At 36.7% G+C, this 21,167-nt stretch overlaps 1 protein-coding gene across 3 annotated transcripts in view; it reads right to left on the reverse strand.

The window, feature by feature from the left end:
• FAM172A (family with sequence similarity 172 member A) overlaps positions 1-21,167 on the reverse strand; it is a 480,941-nt gene that overhangs the window by 425,688 nt on the left and 34,086 nt on the right. For all 3 annotated transcript variants that reach the window (XM_025388508.1, XM_025388509.1, XM_025388510.1), the window contains 2 exons: positions 4,691-4,792; positions 2,310-2,410 (listed from right to left, as the gene is read on the reverse strand). In XM_025388508.1, the coding sequence (XP_025244293.1) occupies positions 2,310-2,410; positions 4,691-4,792 (203 nt within the window). The remainder of the gene's footprint in view (positions 1-2,309; positions 2,411-4,690; positions 4,793-21,167) is intronic.

A 21,167-nucleotide genomic window follows, 5' to 3' on the forward strand; every position in this document is an offset into this window, starting at 1 on the left:
CGTGATCCGCCCTCCTCGGCCTCCCGAAGTGCTGGGATTATAGGTGTGAGCCACCATGCCTGGCTGGGTAAGCTTTTTTAAAGTGCAGCAGAAATTATTCAGGGCACTGAATATATTTAGATTATAAATGCCGTAGAACACTAACAAGAACTGTGAAGATTCTTTAACTGTCAGATTTTACACTCCATAAAAGCTAGCAAGTTCGCCTGCATAGTCATGGATGCTGTCAGATGACATCAGTCTTCTGGATCAGAAACAAAAATTAATCGGGGTACAGCAGGCAGCATGAGCTTCATGTTCTCATGAAGTCCAATCTCTTGCTCCTCAAATCCCAAAGAGGCAGTGTCAACAGGCCCAGGTGGATGCTGAGCATGCAATAGGATTGTATCACAGCTGAGGAACCTCAAACTTAGGAAACCCAATCTTCTAAAGGGGCTCCTAGCAATCCTTTGCCATCAGTGGGGGAGGGAGGAGCATTACCTTTTGATCCTGGACGGCAAACTAATCTGCCTACTGCCTAGGAGGGAGACACAACCTCTGTCTTTGAAGCATGTTTCCTATACAGTTGTCCTTGAAAAGATGATCCAGAGCAAAAGCTGTCAAAGCCTTTGCTCAGAGACATACAGAAATGCAGGAGATCAAAGAATTGTCTCCCAGGAAAAGATATATTCTTCATGCTGTTATACTTATGTTACCAAATATTCTTTATGTCATAATTTAACCAAATAGTTCATTTTTACTACTCTATTTAAAAACAAAAAAGGAATACAGAAATTTCAGCCTTTCCTTAGAAAAGTAAGGTAGCTATCTAGTTATCACACTAAACTTATGTGTCCATATGCATTTTTACTAAAAATAAAGACTTAATATGACACAGAATGAGTAAAGCTTTTCACTTTACCAAACTATTCACCTAAATGGCAAATGACATTTTCAAAGGTTCCTACAAGCAGTACCATGTGAAGTACCTAATGTTCACAAGGCCTACTCCTTTATCCAGTCAAAGATAAGTAGGTTAAATTCAACTTATTAGTCAAATACCAATATTCTTCACACAAATAAACACCTGAAAGAAAACTTATTCATTCTGGCATAGTAGAGGATTCAACCTCTTAAAAACATTTTTAGGCTCCGCGCAGTGGCTCACGCCTGTAATCCTAGCACTTTGGGAGGCCAAGGCAGGCGGATGACTTGAGGTCAGGAGTTCAAGACCAGCCTGGCCAACATGGTGAAACCCCATCTCTACTAAAAATACAAAAAAAAAATTAGGTGGGCACGGTGGTGCACACCTGTAGTCCCAGCTACTCAGAGACTGAGGCACGAGAATCGCTTGAACCTGGGAGGCGGAAGTTGCAGCAAGCCAAGATTGTGCCACTGCACTCCAGCCTCAGTGACAGAGTAAGACCATGCCTCAAGAACAAAACAAAACTTAAAAAATCAAATTAGAATTTCGCATAAATTTGTTTTCTTATGTAATGACTCACTACGAAATATTATGGTCATGGGAAGAATAAGTTTGTGTAAAAACAGAAGCTTTTTCTTTTTTTTGAGATAGGGCCTAACTCTGTCAGCAAGGCTGGAGTGCAGTGATGTGATCACAGCTCCTTGCAGCCTTGACTTCCTGGGCTCAAGTGATCCTCCCACCTCAGGCTCCCAAGTAACTAGGACTATAGGCACATACTGCTACTTTTGGCTAATTTTTTATTTTTTGTAGAGACATGGTCTCACTATATTGTCCAGGCTAGTCTCAAACTCCTGGCTTCAAGTGCTTCTCCGGCCTTGACTTCCCAAAGTGTTGGGATTACAGGTGTAAGCCACCATAGCTCGCCTAAAAACAGAAACTTTTTTTTTTGAGACAGAGTCTTGCTCTGTCACCCAGGCTGGAGTGCAATGGCACCATCTCAGCTCACTGCAACCTCCACCTCCTGGGTTCAAGCAATTATCCTGCCTCAGCCTCCTGAGTAACTAGGACTACAGGCACGCGCAACCACGCCCAGCTAATTTTTGTATTTTTAGTGGAGATGGGGTTTCACCATGTTGGCCAGGCTGGTCTCGATCTCTTGACCTCGTGATCCACCCGCCTCAGCCTCCCAAAGTGCTGTCATTACAGGCGTGAGCCACCGAACAGAAACTTTTAAACTGAGAATATGCTTCTAACATAACCACTAAAAATAAACAAAAAAAAACCCAAAAACCTTTTTTGAATCACATTTTGTAAAAAGAGTACATAAACTGCTGCATCTTTAAAACTTTTATTCTGAATATTTAAAATTGGGAAAAACAAAGTTAAAGTAGTATATGTGACATACCTCTCCTAGAGCCTCGTATCTTTTCTGGTTCCATCTGTGCAAATCTTCCCGGTAGTTAAAAACAAATGGTTCCCCAGTTTTTATGTGTCTTAACTGTCCCTCTAAGAAGATAAACAAACAATATTGCTATACTTCAAAGTATATTTACAATAATACAAGCAGTACAACAAAGAATGTCTGATAAAAATTTAAAATAACTTTCTCAGAACAGTTTATCTTTTTCATTAGATTTTTTTTCTTCAGATGTCAATATGACACAAACACACAGATTATATAACTAAGAATGGTCCCCAAGTACTCAAAAGTTATTCTTCTTGACCTTCATCTCTCTAATCTAAAGCAAACTAACAATATTTTAAAGCCTAATATGTATAAAGACCTCTCTAGCTATTGCCATGAACATAGGCCCAGTCCTCAAGAAGCTTAGAGGTTACCTGAGAAGTCAAATCATAAATACTAAGAAGTTAAGCAACTTTTCAGGAAGCTAAACAAACTAGATTGGAATACGTCAACAGTCTAAAAATCTGCCACTGGGATTCATATAGACAATAAAGTCTAGAATGATTTTGGAAAAATGAAAACTATCTGTGGGCTAGAAGAGGTTCAGAAGGTTTCAGTGAGATTTCTCAACTAGGTCTTCAAATATGGGTAGGATGTCAAATGAAAACTGGAGAGAAGCAGTGAGCTAACACAGGCTCAGGCTATCAAATCACACTCCACAAAGCAAAGATCTTTACCGATAATGACTAAGCTTTACTAATAATTTCAAGGGTACAAGGAATCAAGAAGCACAGGCAAGGCAGGGAGAGGTCTGCAGCATCTGGTCATTTCCCCCAGGTCCTTTCCTCTCATTGGATAGCACTCTCTGGCCCAAAGTAGATGAGGACTCTACGTGTGCATACAGGTAATCTCACCCACTGGTGAGCATTTGGGTTATAAAATATTTCCATTTTATGTGCCAAAGAGTTGTCCTGCTTAAGTGATATTCTTCAGAGAAACATTCCTCATATCTAAACCAGTCATATTGCTCAAAGTATTCTATAGAAAAGGACTCTCCTCAGAGCAAATATTAGTCTACGCTTATTTTATTTATTTATTTATTTATTTATTTATTTATTTTTAGGTGGAGTCTCACTCTGTCACCCAGGCTGGAGTGCAGTGGCCCGATCTCAGCTCACTGCAGCCTCCACCTCCCAGGTTCAAGTCATTCTCATGCCTCAGCCAGCAGTAGCTGGGACCACAGGCATATGCCACCACACCTGGCTAATTTTTGTATGTTTTAGTAGAGATGAGGTTTCACTATGTTGTCCAGGCTGGTCTTGAACTCCTGACCGCAAGTGATCCACCCGCCTCTGCCTCCCAAAGTGATGGGATTGCAGACATAAGCCACCGTACCCAGCCAGTCTAATTTATTAAATGAGTTAATTATCAGCACGTTTATAAGGAGAAAACATGAAGCCACTTGTCTCCTGAACAGGATTTTTTCCCCAGGGGTATTCCTGGGGTAATCAGGAGAGAAATACACTACAGGCCAATTGCTTAAGCTCCTCTTCCCCTCCACACAACAAATATTACTACTTCTACTGGCATAAAATAACTTTTATTAAAAAGCATAAAAATTAATATCAGAGAAAAGATCAAAGTTTCTAGTCTCTTATTTTAAACTCAACATCTTAGTACACAATGACTGTCACCATAACTCTTAATATCTATAACTGATATTAGAAAGGAATATCCACTAATACAGTGATGACAAAGCACCAATTCAGTTAATGCAGAACAACCAATAGAAAACTACAACTCAAATGCACCTACCCTGTAATAACACTACCCTTCAAGTGTAAGGGTGTATTATTAATCCAATGAATCATGATTCTCTGTTCCAGAAACATCTTTGCAATCTATACTATGTTCCTCCACATCCCAAGTGTAAAGGTTATTTTATTCAGAACTGAATTAATAAATTTTAAAACAAGAATGTTGCCTGAAAAATCATGGAAAACTACTTTAAAACATTGTCACAGATAATTACTGCCAGACACTTTGTTCTAAATAACATGTGAAACAGTAGCATCTTTCTCTATAATTTAATTAGGAGTTCAAATTGGATACCAGGAAGTTGAAAGCTCAAGGTTGAAATGCATAAGCTGAATCAAATTCATGACCATTAGTTTACGTAACTTGACAACTACAGAAAATTGTTACTTGGTTCTTTCACTTGAATGAAGAATTTCACCATGCCAGGATGTCATTATTTCTCAAAAGAATACAGAAAACATTCTACTTAGCCTTTAAAAGTAGCAAATAATATCTGTCTTATTATTCTATGAGCATTGCTAAATAAATTTTGCATATACTATATATATATATACACCACTTACTTTCATTAAAAGCATATTCAAATCCCTCCAGGGTATCAGGAAAATCAAGAGGAGGTTCATCTTTTTTCATTAGTTCATCCAAATCTATCCTAGATAATAAATCTAGAAGAGAAATGATATGAAATTTACTTATATTTATTTTCATAGTTTGTAACAAAGATATTTTAATTTAATTTAAAGTATTCTTTGTTCTATTAATTTTTATGTTGCTTTAACTGATAATGCTACTATATTGAATTCCCAAAATACTTAATTATAATCAAGCACAGTATTAACATAAGCACTTTCAAAATCATAATTCTCAAAACAACTATAACTCAGATTCTATACACCATTATATCAAACTTTAACTACTTCTCTTCAAAATAGACAGCTATTAATTTGTACCTTATTCACCTCATTTAAAAAGTTTCAGACATTAATGTGACTTTTAAAAAGTCATCAAATCTTATATATAACGGAAACATTTACGAAGAAACACAAATGCAAATAGTATTATTATAGCATATCATTCCATTTTTAGGGGGAAAACTGTTAAAATAAAACATGCTAACTAGCAAAAATTATTTCACATAGTTTCTGTTCTTCACATCATTTGATTCCATGCAAGCAAGAAAACTCTGTCAAGGAGTTTTTCTTTTCCTTTTTTCTTTTTTCTTTTTCAGATGAGGTCTCACCCTGTCACCTAGGCTGGAGTGCAGTGGCACAATCTTGGCTCACTCTGCAACCTCTGCCTTCCAGGCTCAAGTGATCCTCCCACCTCAGCCTTCCAAATAGCTGGGACTACAGGCGGGTGCCCCCATGCCGGGTTATACTTTGTATTTTTCACAGAGATGGGGTTTCACCATGTTGCCCAGGCTGGTCTCAAACTCCCGGACTCAAGTGATCTGCCCACCTCAGCCTCCCAAAGTGCTGGGATTACAGGCTTAGCCACCATGCGTGGCCGTTTTGGAGTAATTTTAGATTGATGGAAAAGTTAAAAGACAGTACGAAGAGTGTATTATACCCTTTACTCACTTTCCCCTATTAGTAACATTTTATAACATCATGGCACATCTGTCAAAATGAAGAAACCAATATTGGTACATTACTACAATCTAAAGCCCAGGCATTATTCACATTTCACAAGTTGTTCCATTAATGTTCATTTTCTTTTCCAGGATTCCATTCAGGACACCACATTACATATAATTATTATCTCTCCCCAGTCTCTGTGGTCTGTGACAATTCTCAATCTTCCCTTCTTTTCCATGATCTTGATTTTGAGGACTATGTGTCAGGTATTTTATAGAATGACCCTCAATTTGGGTTTGTCTAATGTTTCTGCTTATGATTAGACTAGGGTTATGATTTCTGGAAAGAATATCAGTGAGATCAACTGCCATTCTCAATAGATCATGGCAAGGGGAACATGATATCAACAGGACATCACCAATGATGTTAACCTTCATTACTTGGTTAAGGTACTATATAATATGCCAGGCCTCTCCACTATAACATTACTGTTTTTCCCTCTTCATAACGTATTCTTTCAAGGTGACTATGTCTGGCCCACCCTCAGGGAAAAAGAGGAGGAATTATTCTCTACCTCCCATAGCAAAGAACATCTAAATATATTATTGGAATTATTCTGCACGGAAGATTCATCTCTCTTCATCCATTGACATATTTATTCAATCACTTATTTATATCAGTATGGAATTGTGGACACTTATTGTATACTTTAGGTTATAATCCAATACTACATCATTCATTTTGCTCCTCAAATTGTTCCAGCCATGACTATTGTAAGCTCTTTCAGATGTCTCCTGTGTCCCTTTGACATGCTCTTACCATTTTGCTTTTCATGCACTTCCTTACTTTCTACTACTAAAAGATGCTCCAGCCTCATCTTGTATCTTTCCTGCACCAGCCCTAGAATCAGTCTGTCAACAAGTATTTAATATCTTTTAGGCTCATATTGTAGGATGAGGCAAAAGTTCTCACTATCTGTCATCAAAGAGTCATTTATAAAATCACACAAAAAAATTTAAAACTTCAAATTTACTCATTTCCAAACAGATGTGGAATTATTTTTGTCTAATCAATAAATAAAGGTTAGGTTTTCAGCCTCTTCATTCTAACTCAAGTTCCTGAAGACAAATGCTCTTAGAATATGTTGTGAGGCAAACCAGTCCCTTTCCTACAAAGGAAGTATCTCAGAAATAACACTTTATTTCTGTCTCTCACAGAAATATAACAAATCCTTCTGTATACAACATCATCAAAATACTCTACCTCCAGTCACTAGCTTCTCTCTGTAGAACACAAAAACAAGCCATCAAATCCTTCATTAAAAGAATCACTGTTTAGCACTCTTCAAACTCATATCAAATTCAACTCACATAAAAATACACTATCCTCAATATAAAAAAGTTTGTAAACTCTAGTAAGACAAAAATGTTGCATATACTGGGCTTAAAAAGGGACATATGCTGACAATTCTTCATTCACTAGTAAAGTTCTTGCCACCTTGTAAATCTTTTCAAAATAAAGACAGAAGGGTTTTAATATCAAAAATTGACTTGCAGTGACTAGAACGTTCTCACTTTTCTTCTTCCAATGAATTGAGGCTCTGGGGCAAAATCAGATTCCTTGACTTTGCAGTCATCTACAATTCAAAACTTGCAAACCTTTTAATCAGCATAGAAACTGTTCATACATAAGCAGATTTTGCTTCTAATAGCTCTTTTCTATATCTATTAGCTTAGACTATAAATGCAGCCTTACATCTATATATCACTTTAAAGATTTCAAAGCACTTTCATATACATTACTTCATTTGATCATCACAATCCTATGAAACAGTAACAAGTATTATCATCTTCACTGTCTTTCAGACAAGAAAATGAACTCAGGTAAAATGGCTTGTCCAAAATCACAGCTTAGTAGTAGATGGGATTAATAAAATAAGCATATCTCTCAAAGCCAAACCCAGCACTCTTTCAAAATCACCACACTGATTCTATATGCTATATCAACCTTATAATATTCTAGCCCCCCTTTTCTCTGATTATATAAACAGTTATGAATACAAAAATGTGCTTTGGCTTTGCTCAAAATGTTCCTTTGAATGATCAAATGAACAATTAAATAAAAAGATGTTCCTCAAATTTTTCCTGTCAACTAGAGAATTAGATATAGATTTTTTATTTCATTAGCATTGAGAAGACATATAGAAAGGAACTTTCAGAAATTATTTTTCTGCTTTGTAAAAGAAAAGCAATACTGTAAAGCTGCATTTTACCCTGAGACTGGGTTCCAAAGGCAGATTATGCAAAAATCGAGTATAATGAAATATTTCTGTTGAAAATCCCTTCAATAACCTATAAAATACAATAGATTTGAATCCATATAACCTAAGTATGCATCAGATATGACATGACTGTTTTTAAAGCATGGCTCTAGTGGTTAAAGTGATCCAGCAACTAGAATTCTAAACCTCAACTAAGCATATAAAACAACTGTATAAAAATACCATTTCATACCCAAAAGGAAGCAAGAACTCAAACAGATATACTTGTACGTTAATGTTCATAGGAGCATTATTCACAATAGTCAAAAGGTAGAAGCACTCCAAGTGTACATAGATGGGTGAATGGTATGACGGCTAATTTTATGTGAGACTGGGAAATAAGATAACCAGATATTTCATTAAATATTATTCTGGGTGTGACTGTGAGGATGTTTCTGGATAGGATTAACATTTGAATGGGTAGACTTAGTAAAGCAGATTCCCTCCCCAATTTGAATGGGCCTCATCCAACCAGATGAAAGTGTATATAGAGCAACAACGCTGAGTAAAGGAGAATTCACTCTCTCTGCCTATCTTCAAGCTGGGAAATCAGTCTTCTGCCTTCAGATTTAGACTGGAACTCACACCATCAGCTCTCCTGACTTGAACTTTACTGTCAGCTCTCCTGGGTCTCCAGCTTGCTGATTACAGAACTTGGGTCTTCTCAGCCTCCATAATTGTGAGAGTCAATTCTTTGTAGTAAATATTTCCTTAATAAAGAAAGACATTCTTACCTAAAACTGATGTACCTTGAAGATATTATGCAAAGTGAAATAAGCTGACAGAGAAGGACAAATATTACATGACTGCACATTTCTGAGATTCCTAGAGTCATCAAACTTATAGAGACAGAAAGTAGAATGGTGGTTGCTAAGGGCTGGGCAGAGAGGGGAATAGGGAGTTATTGTTTAATGGGTATAGGGTTTCAGTTTTGCAAGGTGCAGAGTTCAGGAGATGGACGGTAGTGATGACTTCATAACAATGTAAATGTACTTTATGCTACTAAACCACATATTTAACAACAGTTAAAATGGTAAGTTTTATATTATGTCTATTTCACCACAATAAAGAAAGTACCATTTGGCATCTTTATTTTTAAAAACTGTATTAAATAAATGAGTATTTAAAACACTATTGGAATTCTACTTCTGGCCAAAAATAGAATTAACAGGAACAGAATTATTTTCACTTTCCTTAAACAACTGGAAAGCAAGAAGACACATGTAAAAGAACAGTTGGACAACAGGCAGCCAGAACTGAGAGAAAAAGAAACAAACGACATAAACCCCTTGATGCCCTAGCTTACTGTGTGGAGACAGTTTAAGGCACAGCAGGAAGGAAGAACCCAAACAAAGAATGAAGATCCTGCTGAGCTGATGAGACAGAGATCAGAATTTGAATAATCCAAGGTGGCTGGATTTGGAAGCAGAGAAGGAGGGCAGGGGAAACTGTTTAGAAAGAGAGACTGCTGGGCCGAATTTCAGAGGGATTCACTCATGTCTTTGACTATTTATCCATACACACGGGATAAAAAAAAATTACCCAAGGACAGGGAAAGCAGCAGGATGAACAATTCCTGAAGTACACACAGAGCTGCAAATATGTATGCCTATCAGCCCTAAAGAAAGGAGACTCTAAAACTGTCATATCAAAGATTAAAAAAAGCCTCCAAGAAAAAAAAAAAGATACAAATAATATAAATACCTGTCAGAACAAAGCCCAACGTTCTTTAAAAGAATACCAAAAAACAAAGTAAAACAAAATTTAAGCAACAACTTATTCTTTAAAGGAATAGAACACAATCCAGCACCCAATAATGTATAATTTACAATGTCTGGCATCTATGAAAAATGATGATAAGGCATGTAAAAAGGTAAAAATTATGATCTATAAACATGCAGAAAATCAATCAATAAACCAAGAAATGATAAAGACAAAGGAATTAGCAAGAAAAAAATCTATTTCAATGTGATCTGTATGTTCAAAAAAAAATTTTAATCATTAATATACCAAACTGAGAACTGGAAGAACTTTAAACTTCTATATATAAAGAAATTCTACCTAAAATTAAAAATAGACTGTTAAAAATTCACAGCAAATGCAATTACTGGAGATGAGATCAATGAACTTTGAGACCTAACAGTAGAATTATCTAAAATGAAGCAGAGAAAAATAATAGTTTAAAAATGAAGAAAGTATCACTGACCAGTGTGATAATGTCAAGTTGTCTAATATTTTAAGTGTGTTTCAAGATGAAATCAATGCTGGGAAGTGACATAGTTTAGATGTTTGTCCCCTCCAAATCTCATGTTGAAATGTGACCTCCAATGTTGGGGGTGGCCCTAGAGGGAGGTGTTTGGGTCATGGGGGCAGATCTCATGGAAATACTCTATGAGTTCCCTGAGATCTGGTTGCTTAAAAGAACGTGGCACCTCTTCCTTCTCTCTCTCTTGTTCCCTCCCTCTCACTATGTAACATACAGGTACCCCCTTTGATCTGCCATGATTATAAGTTTCCTCAGGCCCTCACCAGAAGGAGATGTCAGCACTATGCTTCAGGTACAGCCTGCAGAACTGTAAGTCAAATGAACCGCTTTTCTTTTAAATTACTCAGTCTCAAGCATTCCTTTATAGCAACGCAAACAAACACTGAGAACTGAGAAAAAAAATTTTTTTTTAAAGTGGACAAAATGTTTTCCAAATATGATGAAAACTTTGACCACAAATCCAAGCAGAATAAACACTGAGAAAATGATACAAAGGTATATCATAATTAAATTTCTGAAAATAGGTGATAAAGATAAAATCTTAGGGCCAGGCGCAGCTGCTCACACCTGTAATCCCAGCACTTTGGGAGGCCAAGGTGGGTGGGTCACTTTAGGTCAGGGGTTCGAGACCAGCCTGGCCAACATGGCAAAATCCTGTCTCTATCAAAAATACAAAAATTAGCTGGGTGTGGTGGCATGCATCTATACTCCCAGGTACTAGGAGGCTGAGGTAGGAGAATTGTTTGAACCTGGGAGGCAGAGGTTGCAGTGAGCCGGGATCGTGCCATTGCATTCCAGCCTGGGTGACAGAGTGAGATTCTGTCTCAAAAAAAACGATGAAATCTTAGAAGCAGATAGAGAAAAAAGGAACAAAGATAATAATGACAGAAGACTTTTCAGGAGCTAGGCAAACAAGAAGACAATGGTGCAACATTTTTCCATTAAAGAAAAAGAAAAGTCCATCAACCTCAAATTCTATGCCAACCAAAAGCATCTTTCCAAATAGAAGAAATAAAGATTTTTTTCAGACACAGAAAAGTTGGAATAATGTATTGCCAGCAAGCCTGCAGAAGAAAATGGTAAGAAAGGTTCTTTGGGTTGAGGCAAATGATACTAAACAGAAATATGTATCCACATAAAGAAATAATGTGTACTTCAAAAGAAAATTATATGACTAAATAAAAGCATTTATTTCTCATTGTTAATCTCTTTAATAGGAAACAGTTAAACAGAGGGTATCACTACAGACCCTGCAGCCACTAAAAAAACAAGAAGGGGCCAGGCACGGTGGCTCACGCCTGTAATCCCAGCATTCTGGAAGGCCAAGGTGGGCAGATCATGAGGTTAGGAGTTCAAGACCAGCCTGACCAACATGACCCCATCTCTACTAAAAATTCAAAAATTAGAAGGGTGTGGTGGTGTGTGCCTGTAATCCCAGCTACTTAGGAGGCAGAGGCAGGAGAATCGCTTGAACCTGGGAGGCGGAGGTTGCAGTGAGCCGAGATCGTGCCACTGCACTCCAGCCAGAGCCACAGAGCAAGATTCCATCTCCAAAAAAAACAAAAGAATATTAGTGACAACTCTATACACATAAATCATACAAATTAGATGAAATGGTCTGAGACCTCAAAAACCACAAACTAATAAAACTCACCCTATATAAAATAAACAATATGAATAGTCTTATGACTATTAAAGAAAGTGAATTTGAATTAAAATCTCCCCCCCAAATTTTTCAGGTCGAGAAAGTTTCACTGGAGAAATCTTCGAAATATTTAAAAATAAATTAGTACCAATTCTACACAATATCTTCCAGTAAATAAAACAGAAGTGAGTATTTCCTAAATCATGTTAGAAGATCGGTGTTACCCTGATAACAATTCTAGACAAAGACAGTACAAAAAAAGAACACTACAGTTCAATATCTCTAATGAACCTGGACACAAAAATCGTCAATAAAATATTAATTCAAAACCAGCAATATATAAAAACAAATTACATCAGAATCAAATAGGGCTAATGACAGAATGGTTCACTATTCAAAAAATCAACATGTAATCCATTATTTCAACAGGCTACAGAAGAAAAAAATACATGACCCTATCAATTGATACAAAAAAATACAAGCATTTGACAAAAATTCAACATTCACTCATGATTAAAACCTCCCAGGAAGCATCTAATAAAAGGAACTTCTTCAACATGATAAACAGCGTTTACCAAAAAACTTACAATTAACATAATGTTTAATAGTGAAAGACAATCTTTTTCCCCCAACGTTGAAAACAAGAAAGAATATCCATCCTCACTATTCTTGTTCAACATAGTACTGAAAGTCCTAGTCAACACAGGTCACAAAGAAAAATAAAAGGCACATAGACTGGTAAGAAACATTATCCAATTTGCAAATGACATGATTGTCTATGTAGAAAATCCTGAAGAACCCACAAAAGAATCTCCTAGAACAAACAAGCAAGTTCAGGAAGATCACAGTATATAATATCAACACACAAAACTTAATTATATTTTCATAAACCATCAATAAACATGTGTAAATTGAAATTATAAACATAACACCATTTATAATCACTCCAAAAAATTAAAATACTTACATATAAAGCAAATAACAGGCATAGGATTTACATGCTGAAAATTACAAAGTATTAATGAAAGAAATCAAGGAAGATTTAAATAGACATATCAGGTGAATGGATTAGAAGACTCAATATCGTAGATATCGATTCTCCCCAAATTTACCTAAAAGTTTAAATACAATTTATATCAAAGTCGCAGTAAAGTTTTTTGCAGATATAGACAAGTATATTCTAAAATGTGTATATAAAGGCAAATGACCTAGAATAGCTAAACAAATTTCTAAAAGAATAAAGAAGGAGGAATCACTTTGTTCAGTGTTAACTTACTATATAGCTACTGTAATTAAGAGAGTGTGGTATTGGTAAACACATAGATCCAGAAAACAAAATAAAGAACTCAAAAACAACTGCCCAAGTGTGCCCAATTCATGGTTGACAGGCATGAAAAAGAAATTCAAAGATGAAAAGACAGTCTTCTTCACAAATGGTGCTGGTATAAGAAGAAATCAAAATGATAAAAATGAACCTCAACCTATATCTCACATCTTACATAAAATTTAACTCACAATGAAGGGGAGGTGCTTTAAGAAGGCTGCCTAGAGGCATTTGGTACTCACCTCATCTACAAAGAAGAGCCAAAACGCAAGTAAATAATCACATTTCAAACAGGACATCGAAGAGAGAACACTCTAATTTAATAGAAAAGTGACAAGAAACACCCAAAAAGAAAGGATAAAAAGGGAAAGGAGGCAACTTGCTTAGCTGAGGTCAGCTGGGAGCCTGGAGAGTCTCCCCACTGTGGGAAAAGGGTAAGTGAAAGACCCCCAGCAGTTCAAACTCCCACCACAGACTCCTGCAATCCTAGCCATGCAAGAGCCCCTCCAACCACATGGACCCTGAGAATAAAGTAGGAAGTTGCCTGAAGACTGTGCAATGCCACGGCTCTAGAGGAGTTCATGCTGAGCCACACATAACTCCTGAGTCCCAAGCAGCTATAGTAAGGTGCCATTTTGAGAGCCCAGCCCCTATAGAGCTGCATTCTGTCCCCAGGGGCCAACAGCCCCCACATCTCCACATCACTGGACCCCCACTGACGTCACCTGCCTACAGAGACTGCTGCAACTGGCTAATGCCACCTGGGCAAAAATGCAAGCCATTAGCAGCAACCCCATTGCCCCAAGCAGCAAAACCATGGCACATTTTCACATGTCCTGAGGATACACTCCCCTACCCATGGGACCCACAGCAGGCTGCTGCCACTGGGGCCAAAGCACAAGCGAAGCATGCAATCCCAACCATATATCTACGGCTAGAGCCACTGAAAGCAACTTCACCCTCCCTAGTATAGGGCGGTGGTGCAGTCACTGGCGCCCCTACTTAAGCATTCCACAGAGGGGCCTAGAAGTAACCCCATCCCTGCCTACCAGAGCCAAGGTCTACACGTACCACAGGTACGGGGAAGAGGGCATGTTTACCTGGCTTGGCACATCCCCTAGCAAGAGCCTGAGCATGCCATCCAGGGGCCTGGGATTGCCAAGCACCAGTCCACCACCACTGTCACCTAAGCACTCCTCCTAGGGACCTCAGAATGGGTCCATCCAATTGCTGCTACCAACACAGTCAAAAACCTCACACACACCACCTGCAGGTCTGGGCAATGCTCTGCCTAGCCTGTCGTAGCTACCACCAATAAAATTGTGAACTGTTCAGAACTCAGAGGTTAGTCCTACCACTGCTACTACCATAGCCCATACCATACCCACTGTTCAGAGACCTAAGAACCCATCCACTGGCCTGACCCACTGGTGCCACTATAGGCACACAAATAAACCACTTAGAGATCCAACAATCAACCCCAATAGACTACCCGACACCAGTGCCAGCACATGCCTCCCTGGAACCCAAGGACAGGCAGGCTGTGGCTGCGCTGCCAACACTAGAGCCCAAGGAATAGCATACCTGGTATCCTTGTCCCCAGCAAACCTCACCACAGCCTCCACTAACAACTGCACTCTGAGCCACTGACACCACTAATGTGGTTTACAGCTGAAGAAATCATACAGAAATTACATGATTGCGCACACACAGAATCAAAGTCAAAGTACCCTACTCAACCAACACCATAGATACATTTTAAGAAAAAAAATCCATTACGATAGCAAATTCAAAAAATTGGAAGAATTGATTGTCACACCAGATACCTAGATATTAATGTAAATATATAAGATATCAATGTAAATATATTGTGCTTCAAAAGGAGCACAATAACTCTCCGGCAACAGATTCCAATCAAAGAGAAATTTATGAAATCCCAGAAAAATTTAAAATATTTATTTTAAAGAAGCTCAGTAAGATACAAGGGAATACAAAAAAGCAATAAAACAAAATCAGAGAAACAACTCAGGATATGAATGAGAAATTTACCAAAAAGATAGACAGATATAAAAAAAGAACCAACCAGAAATTCTGGAACTGAAGATTTCACTGAATGAAAGACTAAACACATCGAAAAGCTTCAATAACAGGCCAGATCAAGCAGAACAATGCATTTCAGAACACAAAGACGGGTTTTCTGAAATAGCTCAATCAGACAATAAATAAAGAAAAAACAACGAGCAAGGGTTATGTGACATATGGAATACCATAAAGCTATAAAATACTTGAATTTGTGGTGTCCCAGAAGGCAAAGAGAAAACAAAAGGATTAGAAACCCTATTTAATAAATAGCTAAAAAACTTTCAACGTCTAGAAAGAGATTTAGGCATCCAGATACAAGAAGCACACAAATCCCCAATCAAATACAATGTAAAAAGATCTTGTCCATCACATATTATAGTCAAACTGTCAGAAGTCAAAGAAAGAATTCTAAAAACAGCACAAGGACAGTAGCTAGTCACTTAGAAGGGAAATTCTATCAGACTAATAGCACATTGCTCAACAGAACCTTACAGGCCAAGACAAAATGGGATAATATATTCAGTGCCTAAAGAGAGAAGACCGCCAGCCAAGGACACTATGTCCAGAAAAGTTTTCCTTCACAGGTGAAGAAGAAATGAAGTCTTTCCCAAACAAGCAAAAACAGAGAATTCATCACCACTAGACCATATCTAAGAGAACTGCTTAAGGGAATCTTAAACCTGGATGCAAAGGGAAGATATCTAGCATCACGTAAAGGCACAAAAGCATAAAATTAGCCAGGTGTGGTGGTGGGCACCTGTAATCCCAGCTACTCAGGAGGCTGAGACTAGAGAATTGCTTGAACCCAGGAGGCAGAAGTTGCAGTGAGCCAAGATCGCGCCATTGCACTCCAGCCTGGGCAACAATAGTGAAACTCCGTCTTAAAAGGAAGGAAGGAAGGAAGGAAGATAGATAGATAGATAGATAGATAGATAGATAGATAGATAGATAGACAGACAGACAGATAGATAGAAAGAATATAGGTGGATGGATAGATGGATGGATAGAGAGAGAGAGAGAGAGAGAGAGAGAGAGATAGAAAGAAGACATGTAGACTAATGGAACAGAATAGCAGAATAGAGAACCCAGAAATAAATCCACATATTTACAGTCAACTGATTTTCAACAAAGGCACCAAGACTATATATTGGGAAAAGAACAGCCTCTTCAGTAAATGATTCTGGAAAAACTAAATGTCTATACGTAGAAGAATGAAACTGGAGCCCCATCATTCATCTATAAAAATCAACTCAAGATGGATTAAAGACTTAAAATGTAAGACCTGAAATTACGAAGCTACTAGAAAGAAACACAGGGGAAACACTTCAGCACACTGGTCTAGGCAAAGATTTTTATGGCTAAAGCCTTTTGAGAAAACAGAAACAAAAAACAGACAAATGGGACTACATTAAACTAAACAGCTCCTGCACAGCAAAGAAAACAATTAACAGAATGAAGAGAAAAACTACCGAATGGGAGAAAATATTTACAAACTATTCATCCAATAAAGTATTAATAATCCAGAATACACAAGGAAATCAAACAATTCAGCAATAAAAAACAAAAAATAATCCCATTAAAAAGTGGGCAAAGGACATAAATAAACATTTCTAAAAAGAAGGCATACAAATGGTCAATTGGTATGTTAAAAAATGCTCAATTTCACTAATCATCAGAGAAATGCAAATTAAAACCACAATTAGATATCCTCTCACTCCGGTTAGAATGGCTATTACTAAAAAGACAAAAAATAACAGAAGCTGATGAGGCTGTCGAGAAAAGGGAATTCTTATACACTGTTGTTAAGAATGTAAATTTGTACAACCTCCTTGGAAAACAGTTTGGGGATTTCTCAAAATACTACAAATGGAACTACCATACAAGCCAGCATTTGCACTACTGGGTATGTATTCACAGAAAAGGAATCAGAATATCTAAAGGATAATTGCATTGCATGTTTATTGCAGCATTATTCACAATAGCAAAGATATGGAATCAACCTAAGTGTCCATCAATAGATGAATGGATAAAGAAAATGTGATATAATATACACAATGGAATACTATTTGACCATAAAAAATGTGGTATATATACAAAAAGGAATACTATACATCCATAAGAATAAAATCATGTCATTTTATTCATGTCATTTATTCAGCAAGGTAGATGGAACTGGAAGTTATTGTGTTAAGTGAAATAAGTCAGGTACAGAAAGACACACAGTGCATGTTCTCACTCATATGTGAGAGCTAAAAAAGTTGATCTCATGGAAGTAGGAAGCAGAATGATAGCTATCAGAGAAGTATGTGGGTGATGGTGCACAGGAGGAAACAATGAAGAGAGTTTGTTTAATGGGTAGAAACATGCAGTTAGATAAAAGGTATAAGTTCTAAGGTTCAATAGCATACAGGGTGATTAAAATGAACAAAAGTATTATGTATTTCAAGAGATAGCTAAAAGAGAGGACTTAAAATGTTCCCAACACATAGAAATCATAAACATTTGGGGCAATGGATAATGGAAATATCCTAACTTGATCATTACACATTCTATGCATATGACAAAACATCACATGTACCCCTAAGTATGTACTTATACATATCAATAAAACAAAGAGAATGAAAAGACAATCCAAAAACTGGTAATGTTTACTAATCACATATCTTAAAAAGAAGTTGTATCCAGAACATACGAACAACTTTTAAAACTCAACAATAAGAACACAAACAAAAAAAGGGGGGCAAAATTCTAGACTTTACCAAGAAAGATGTATATATGGTATATAATTCACCATTAGGAAAATGCAAATTAAAACCACATAGAAACAAAAATCTGTGACAATGAGAAGAAAAGTCAACAAACCTGTCAATATTAATTGCTGATAAAGACGACAAACTAAGAGAACCCTCATACATTATTGGTGGTAGTGAAAAATAATACAGGTACCTTGAAAAGTGGTTTTCTAGTTCTTACGAAGTTACCGTAGACATACCATATTACCCAGCAGTCCTCCTCCTAGATATCAACCCAGGACAAATGAAAATAAATATCCACATAAAAACCTGTTGATGAATGTTTTCAAAGACTGTATTCATAATCACCCAACCCTGGAAACAACACAAATATCTAAAATGTGGCAAATGGATAAGTAAAATGTAGTTTATTCAACAGAATAAAATTCAGCAATGAAACGAAACCTACTAACACATGTTTAAAAATTAACTGAAAATAGATCATTAATTTAAATGTGAAATATAAAACAAAACTTTTAGAAGAATGCACAGGAGAAAACCTTTATAAACTACAGCTGGCTAGGGAAAGAGTTCTTTGACATGACACTAAATGCACAGTTTATAAAAGAAAAAAATTTATGAACAGGACTTCATCAGAATTAAAAATGTTTGCCCTACGAAAGATCTGTTAAGAGGGTGAAAGACAAGCTACAGACTGAGAGAAAATATTCACAAAGAATATATTCAATAGAGACTTGTATCTAGAAAATATAAAGATCAAAGCTCAGTAGTTTTAAAAAATCCATTTAGAAAATGGACAAAAAATATGAATAGGTATTTTACCAGCGACAAGGTACAGATGGCAAATAAGCACATGAAAAGATGTATGGTCAACATCACTAGTGAGATATCACTATGTACCTAATAAAATGGCTAAAACTAAAACATAGTAATAATACCAAATGCTGAGGAGGATGTAGAGAAAGTGGGTCTTTCATACATGACTGGTGGGAATATAAAATGGTACAGCCACTCTGGAAAATAGTTTGGTATTATCTTATAAAGTTAGAAATGCATTTACCATATGACCCAGCAATCACATTCTTGGGCATTTAACCTAAAGATATGAAAACTTACATTCATATAAAAACTTATACATGAATATACACAGTAAATTTATTTCTAATAATCAAAAACTGGAATCAATCCAAATGCCCTACAATGGGTTAATGGTTAAACAAAATGGCATATCTAGACAATAGAATATTACTCATCGGCAATAAACACGAATGAACTACTGATATTTACAAAAACTTGGATGGATCTCAAAGGCATTATGCTTATTGAAGTAAGCCAATCTCAAAAAGTTACATACCTTATGATTCCATTTCTATAACATCTACAAAATGACAAAAGGGATGGAGAACAGATTAGTGATTGCCAGGAGACAGAGATGAAGCTGGCAGTTGGGGACATTCCTACAAATGGGTAGCAGAACGGACTTGCTAGTGGTAGAACACTTCTGTATCTTTGTTTGTGGTCATTGTTGCACAAGACAATACAGAGGATCAAACTGCACAGAACTCCAAACACACACATACACACACACACACACACACACACACAAATTACTGCATGTGAAACCTAATGAAAATTGGATAATGACCGTGTTTTAGTTACCAGTACTGTACCAATAAGAATGTCTTGGTTTTGATGTACTATTAGCCATATAAGATGTTACCATTAGGCTATCACAAATAATGATCATAGTAACTCAACATTAGTGTCCAGAATAATTTTTAATAAAGGCACTATGGCAAAATGTAGGCATTTTTGAAGGGGCCTGAGGTTAGAGGGTGGTGGTAAATAAAAACTAACACATATGAACTAAGAGAACTAGATACAGAACATATTTTCAGAAATCCAGGTAAAATGGGTCAACAAATCAATAAGAGGCAGTAGATAAACTAAAACCCTGTAAAACTGGCAAAGGGAAAAAGTAATATTTTTAAGAAATGCAAGAATTCTTTACAAGCATATCTTCATTGCCATCTCCAAAAGAGATGACATAACTTTCTTGTGCATAATATGCCTTCCTTTAATTATAACAGTCATCACCATCTTCCTTACCATCTTCATTATCACCATTATTACAGCAAACCAATTCAAACTACTTTCTTCCAGCATGCACTGCTTTAACCCTACTCATCTTGAGTTTTACCTGACATTTTTCTCACCACTAATATAATTTTATGAGATTTTTCCACCATCTATGCCTTGTCTGAAGCACTTTTCAATTAGCAGAAAGTTCAATCACCTCCAAGAGTGCATCTTGCCATGTAAACCTGAAATCCTCTAATGAACAGCAGAGTGATCATTATTAGTTCACTGTTTTACGTATCATAGCCCAGTTTTGAATAAACTCAAGAATAAAACTGTCTTCCTGTTAAAGGGATAAAGTTTAGAACAAATCAGTTCGCTAAGTTGTTCTGAAATACACTATGCATTTGCCATTTTATTTTCTAATATTTCCAGTTTACTCCTCCATTAACCCTTACACCCCTATCTGTACCCAGCATTATTATTCCCATAGTACAGATGAAGAGATTCAGAGAAGTTAAGCAATTTGCCCATGGTAAGAAGGAAAACCTTGAATTTGAATCCAGATAGTTCTATCTCTAGAACCGATCTACTCTTTTAACATCACGATAAGACCTCTAAAATCCAGAAAATCAATCTGACCTCACATACTGCTTGCAAGAGTATAAATTAGAACTACAACTTGGGAGATCAAATTTTCACATTAAGGCTGAACATGCACAAAATCTGTCTAGGTGGAAACCCAGCATGTCTATTTAGATGGAAACTGTGACATACATTCCTTGCCCTCACTCCTAAATTGTCCATTATTCTGAGTGTTCTGGATCCTTCCCAACAATATACAAGCATGTAGTAAAATCTTCTATAGGGTTGTTTACAACTGTCTCCAATTCCTCCCTTTCCATTCTCTGCTGAAAGTTCTCCAACCAGGCTTTCATTTCTAGTTATTGAAACAGCTCTTTGTGAAAGTCACCAATGATCACCACATCGCCAA

This window comes from Theropithecus gelada, chromosome 6, assembly GCF_003255815.1.
Source record: "Theropithecus gelada isolate Dixy chromosome 6, Tgel_1.0, whole genome shotgun sequence".
Taxonomy (NCBI): domain Eukaryota; kingdom Metazoa; phylum Chordata; class Mammalia; order Primates; family Cercopithecidae; genus Theropithecus; species Theropithecus gelada.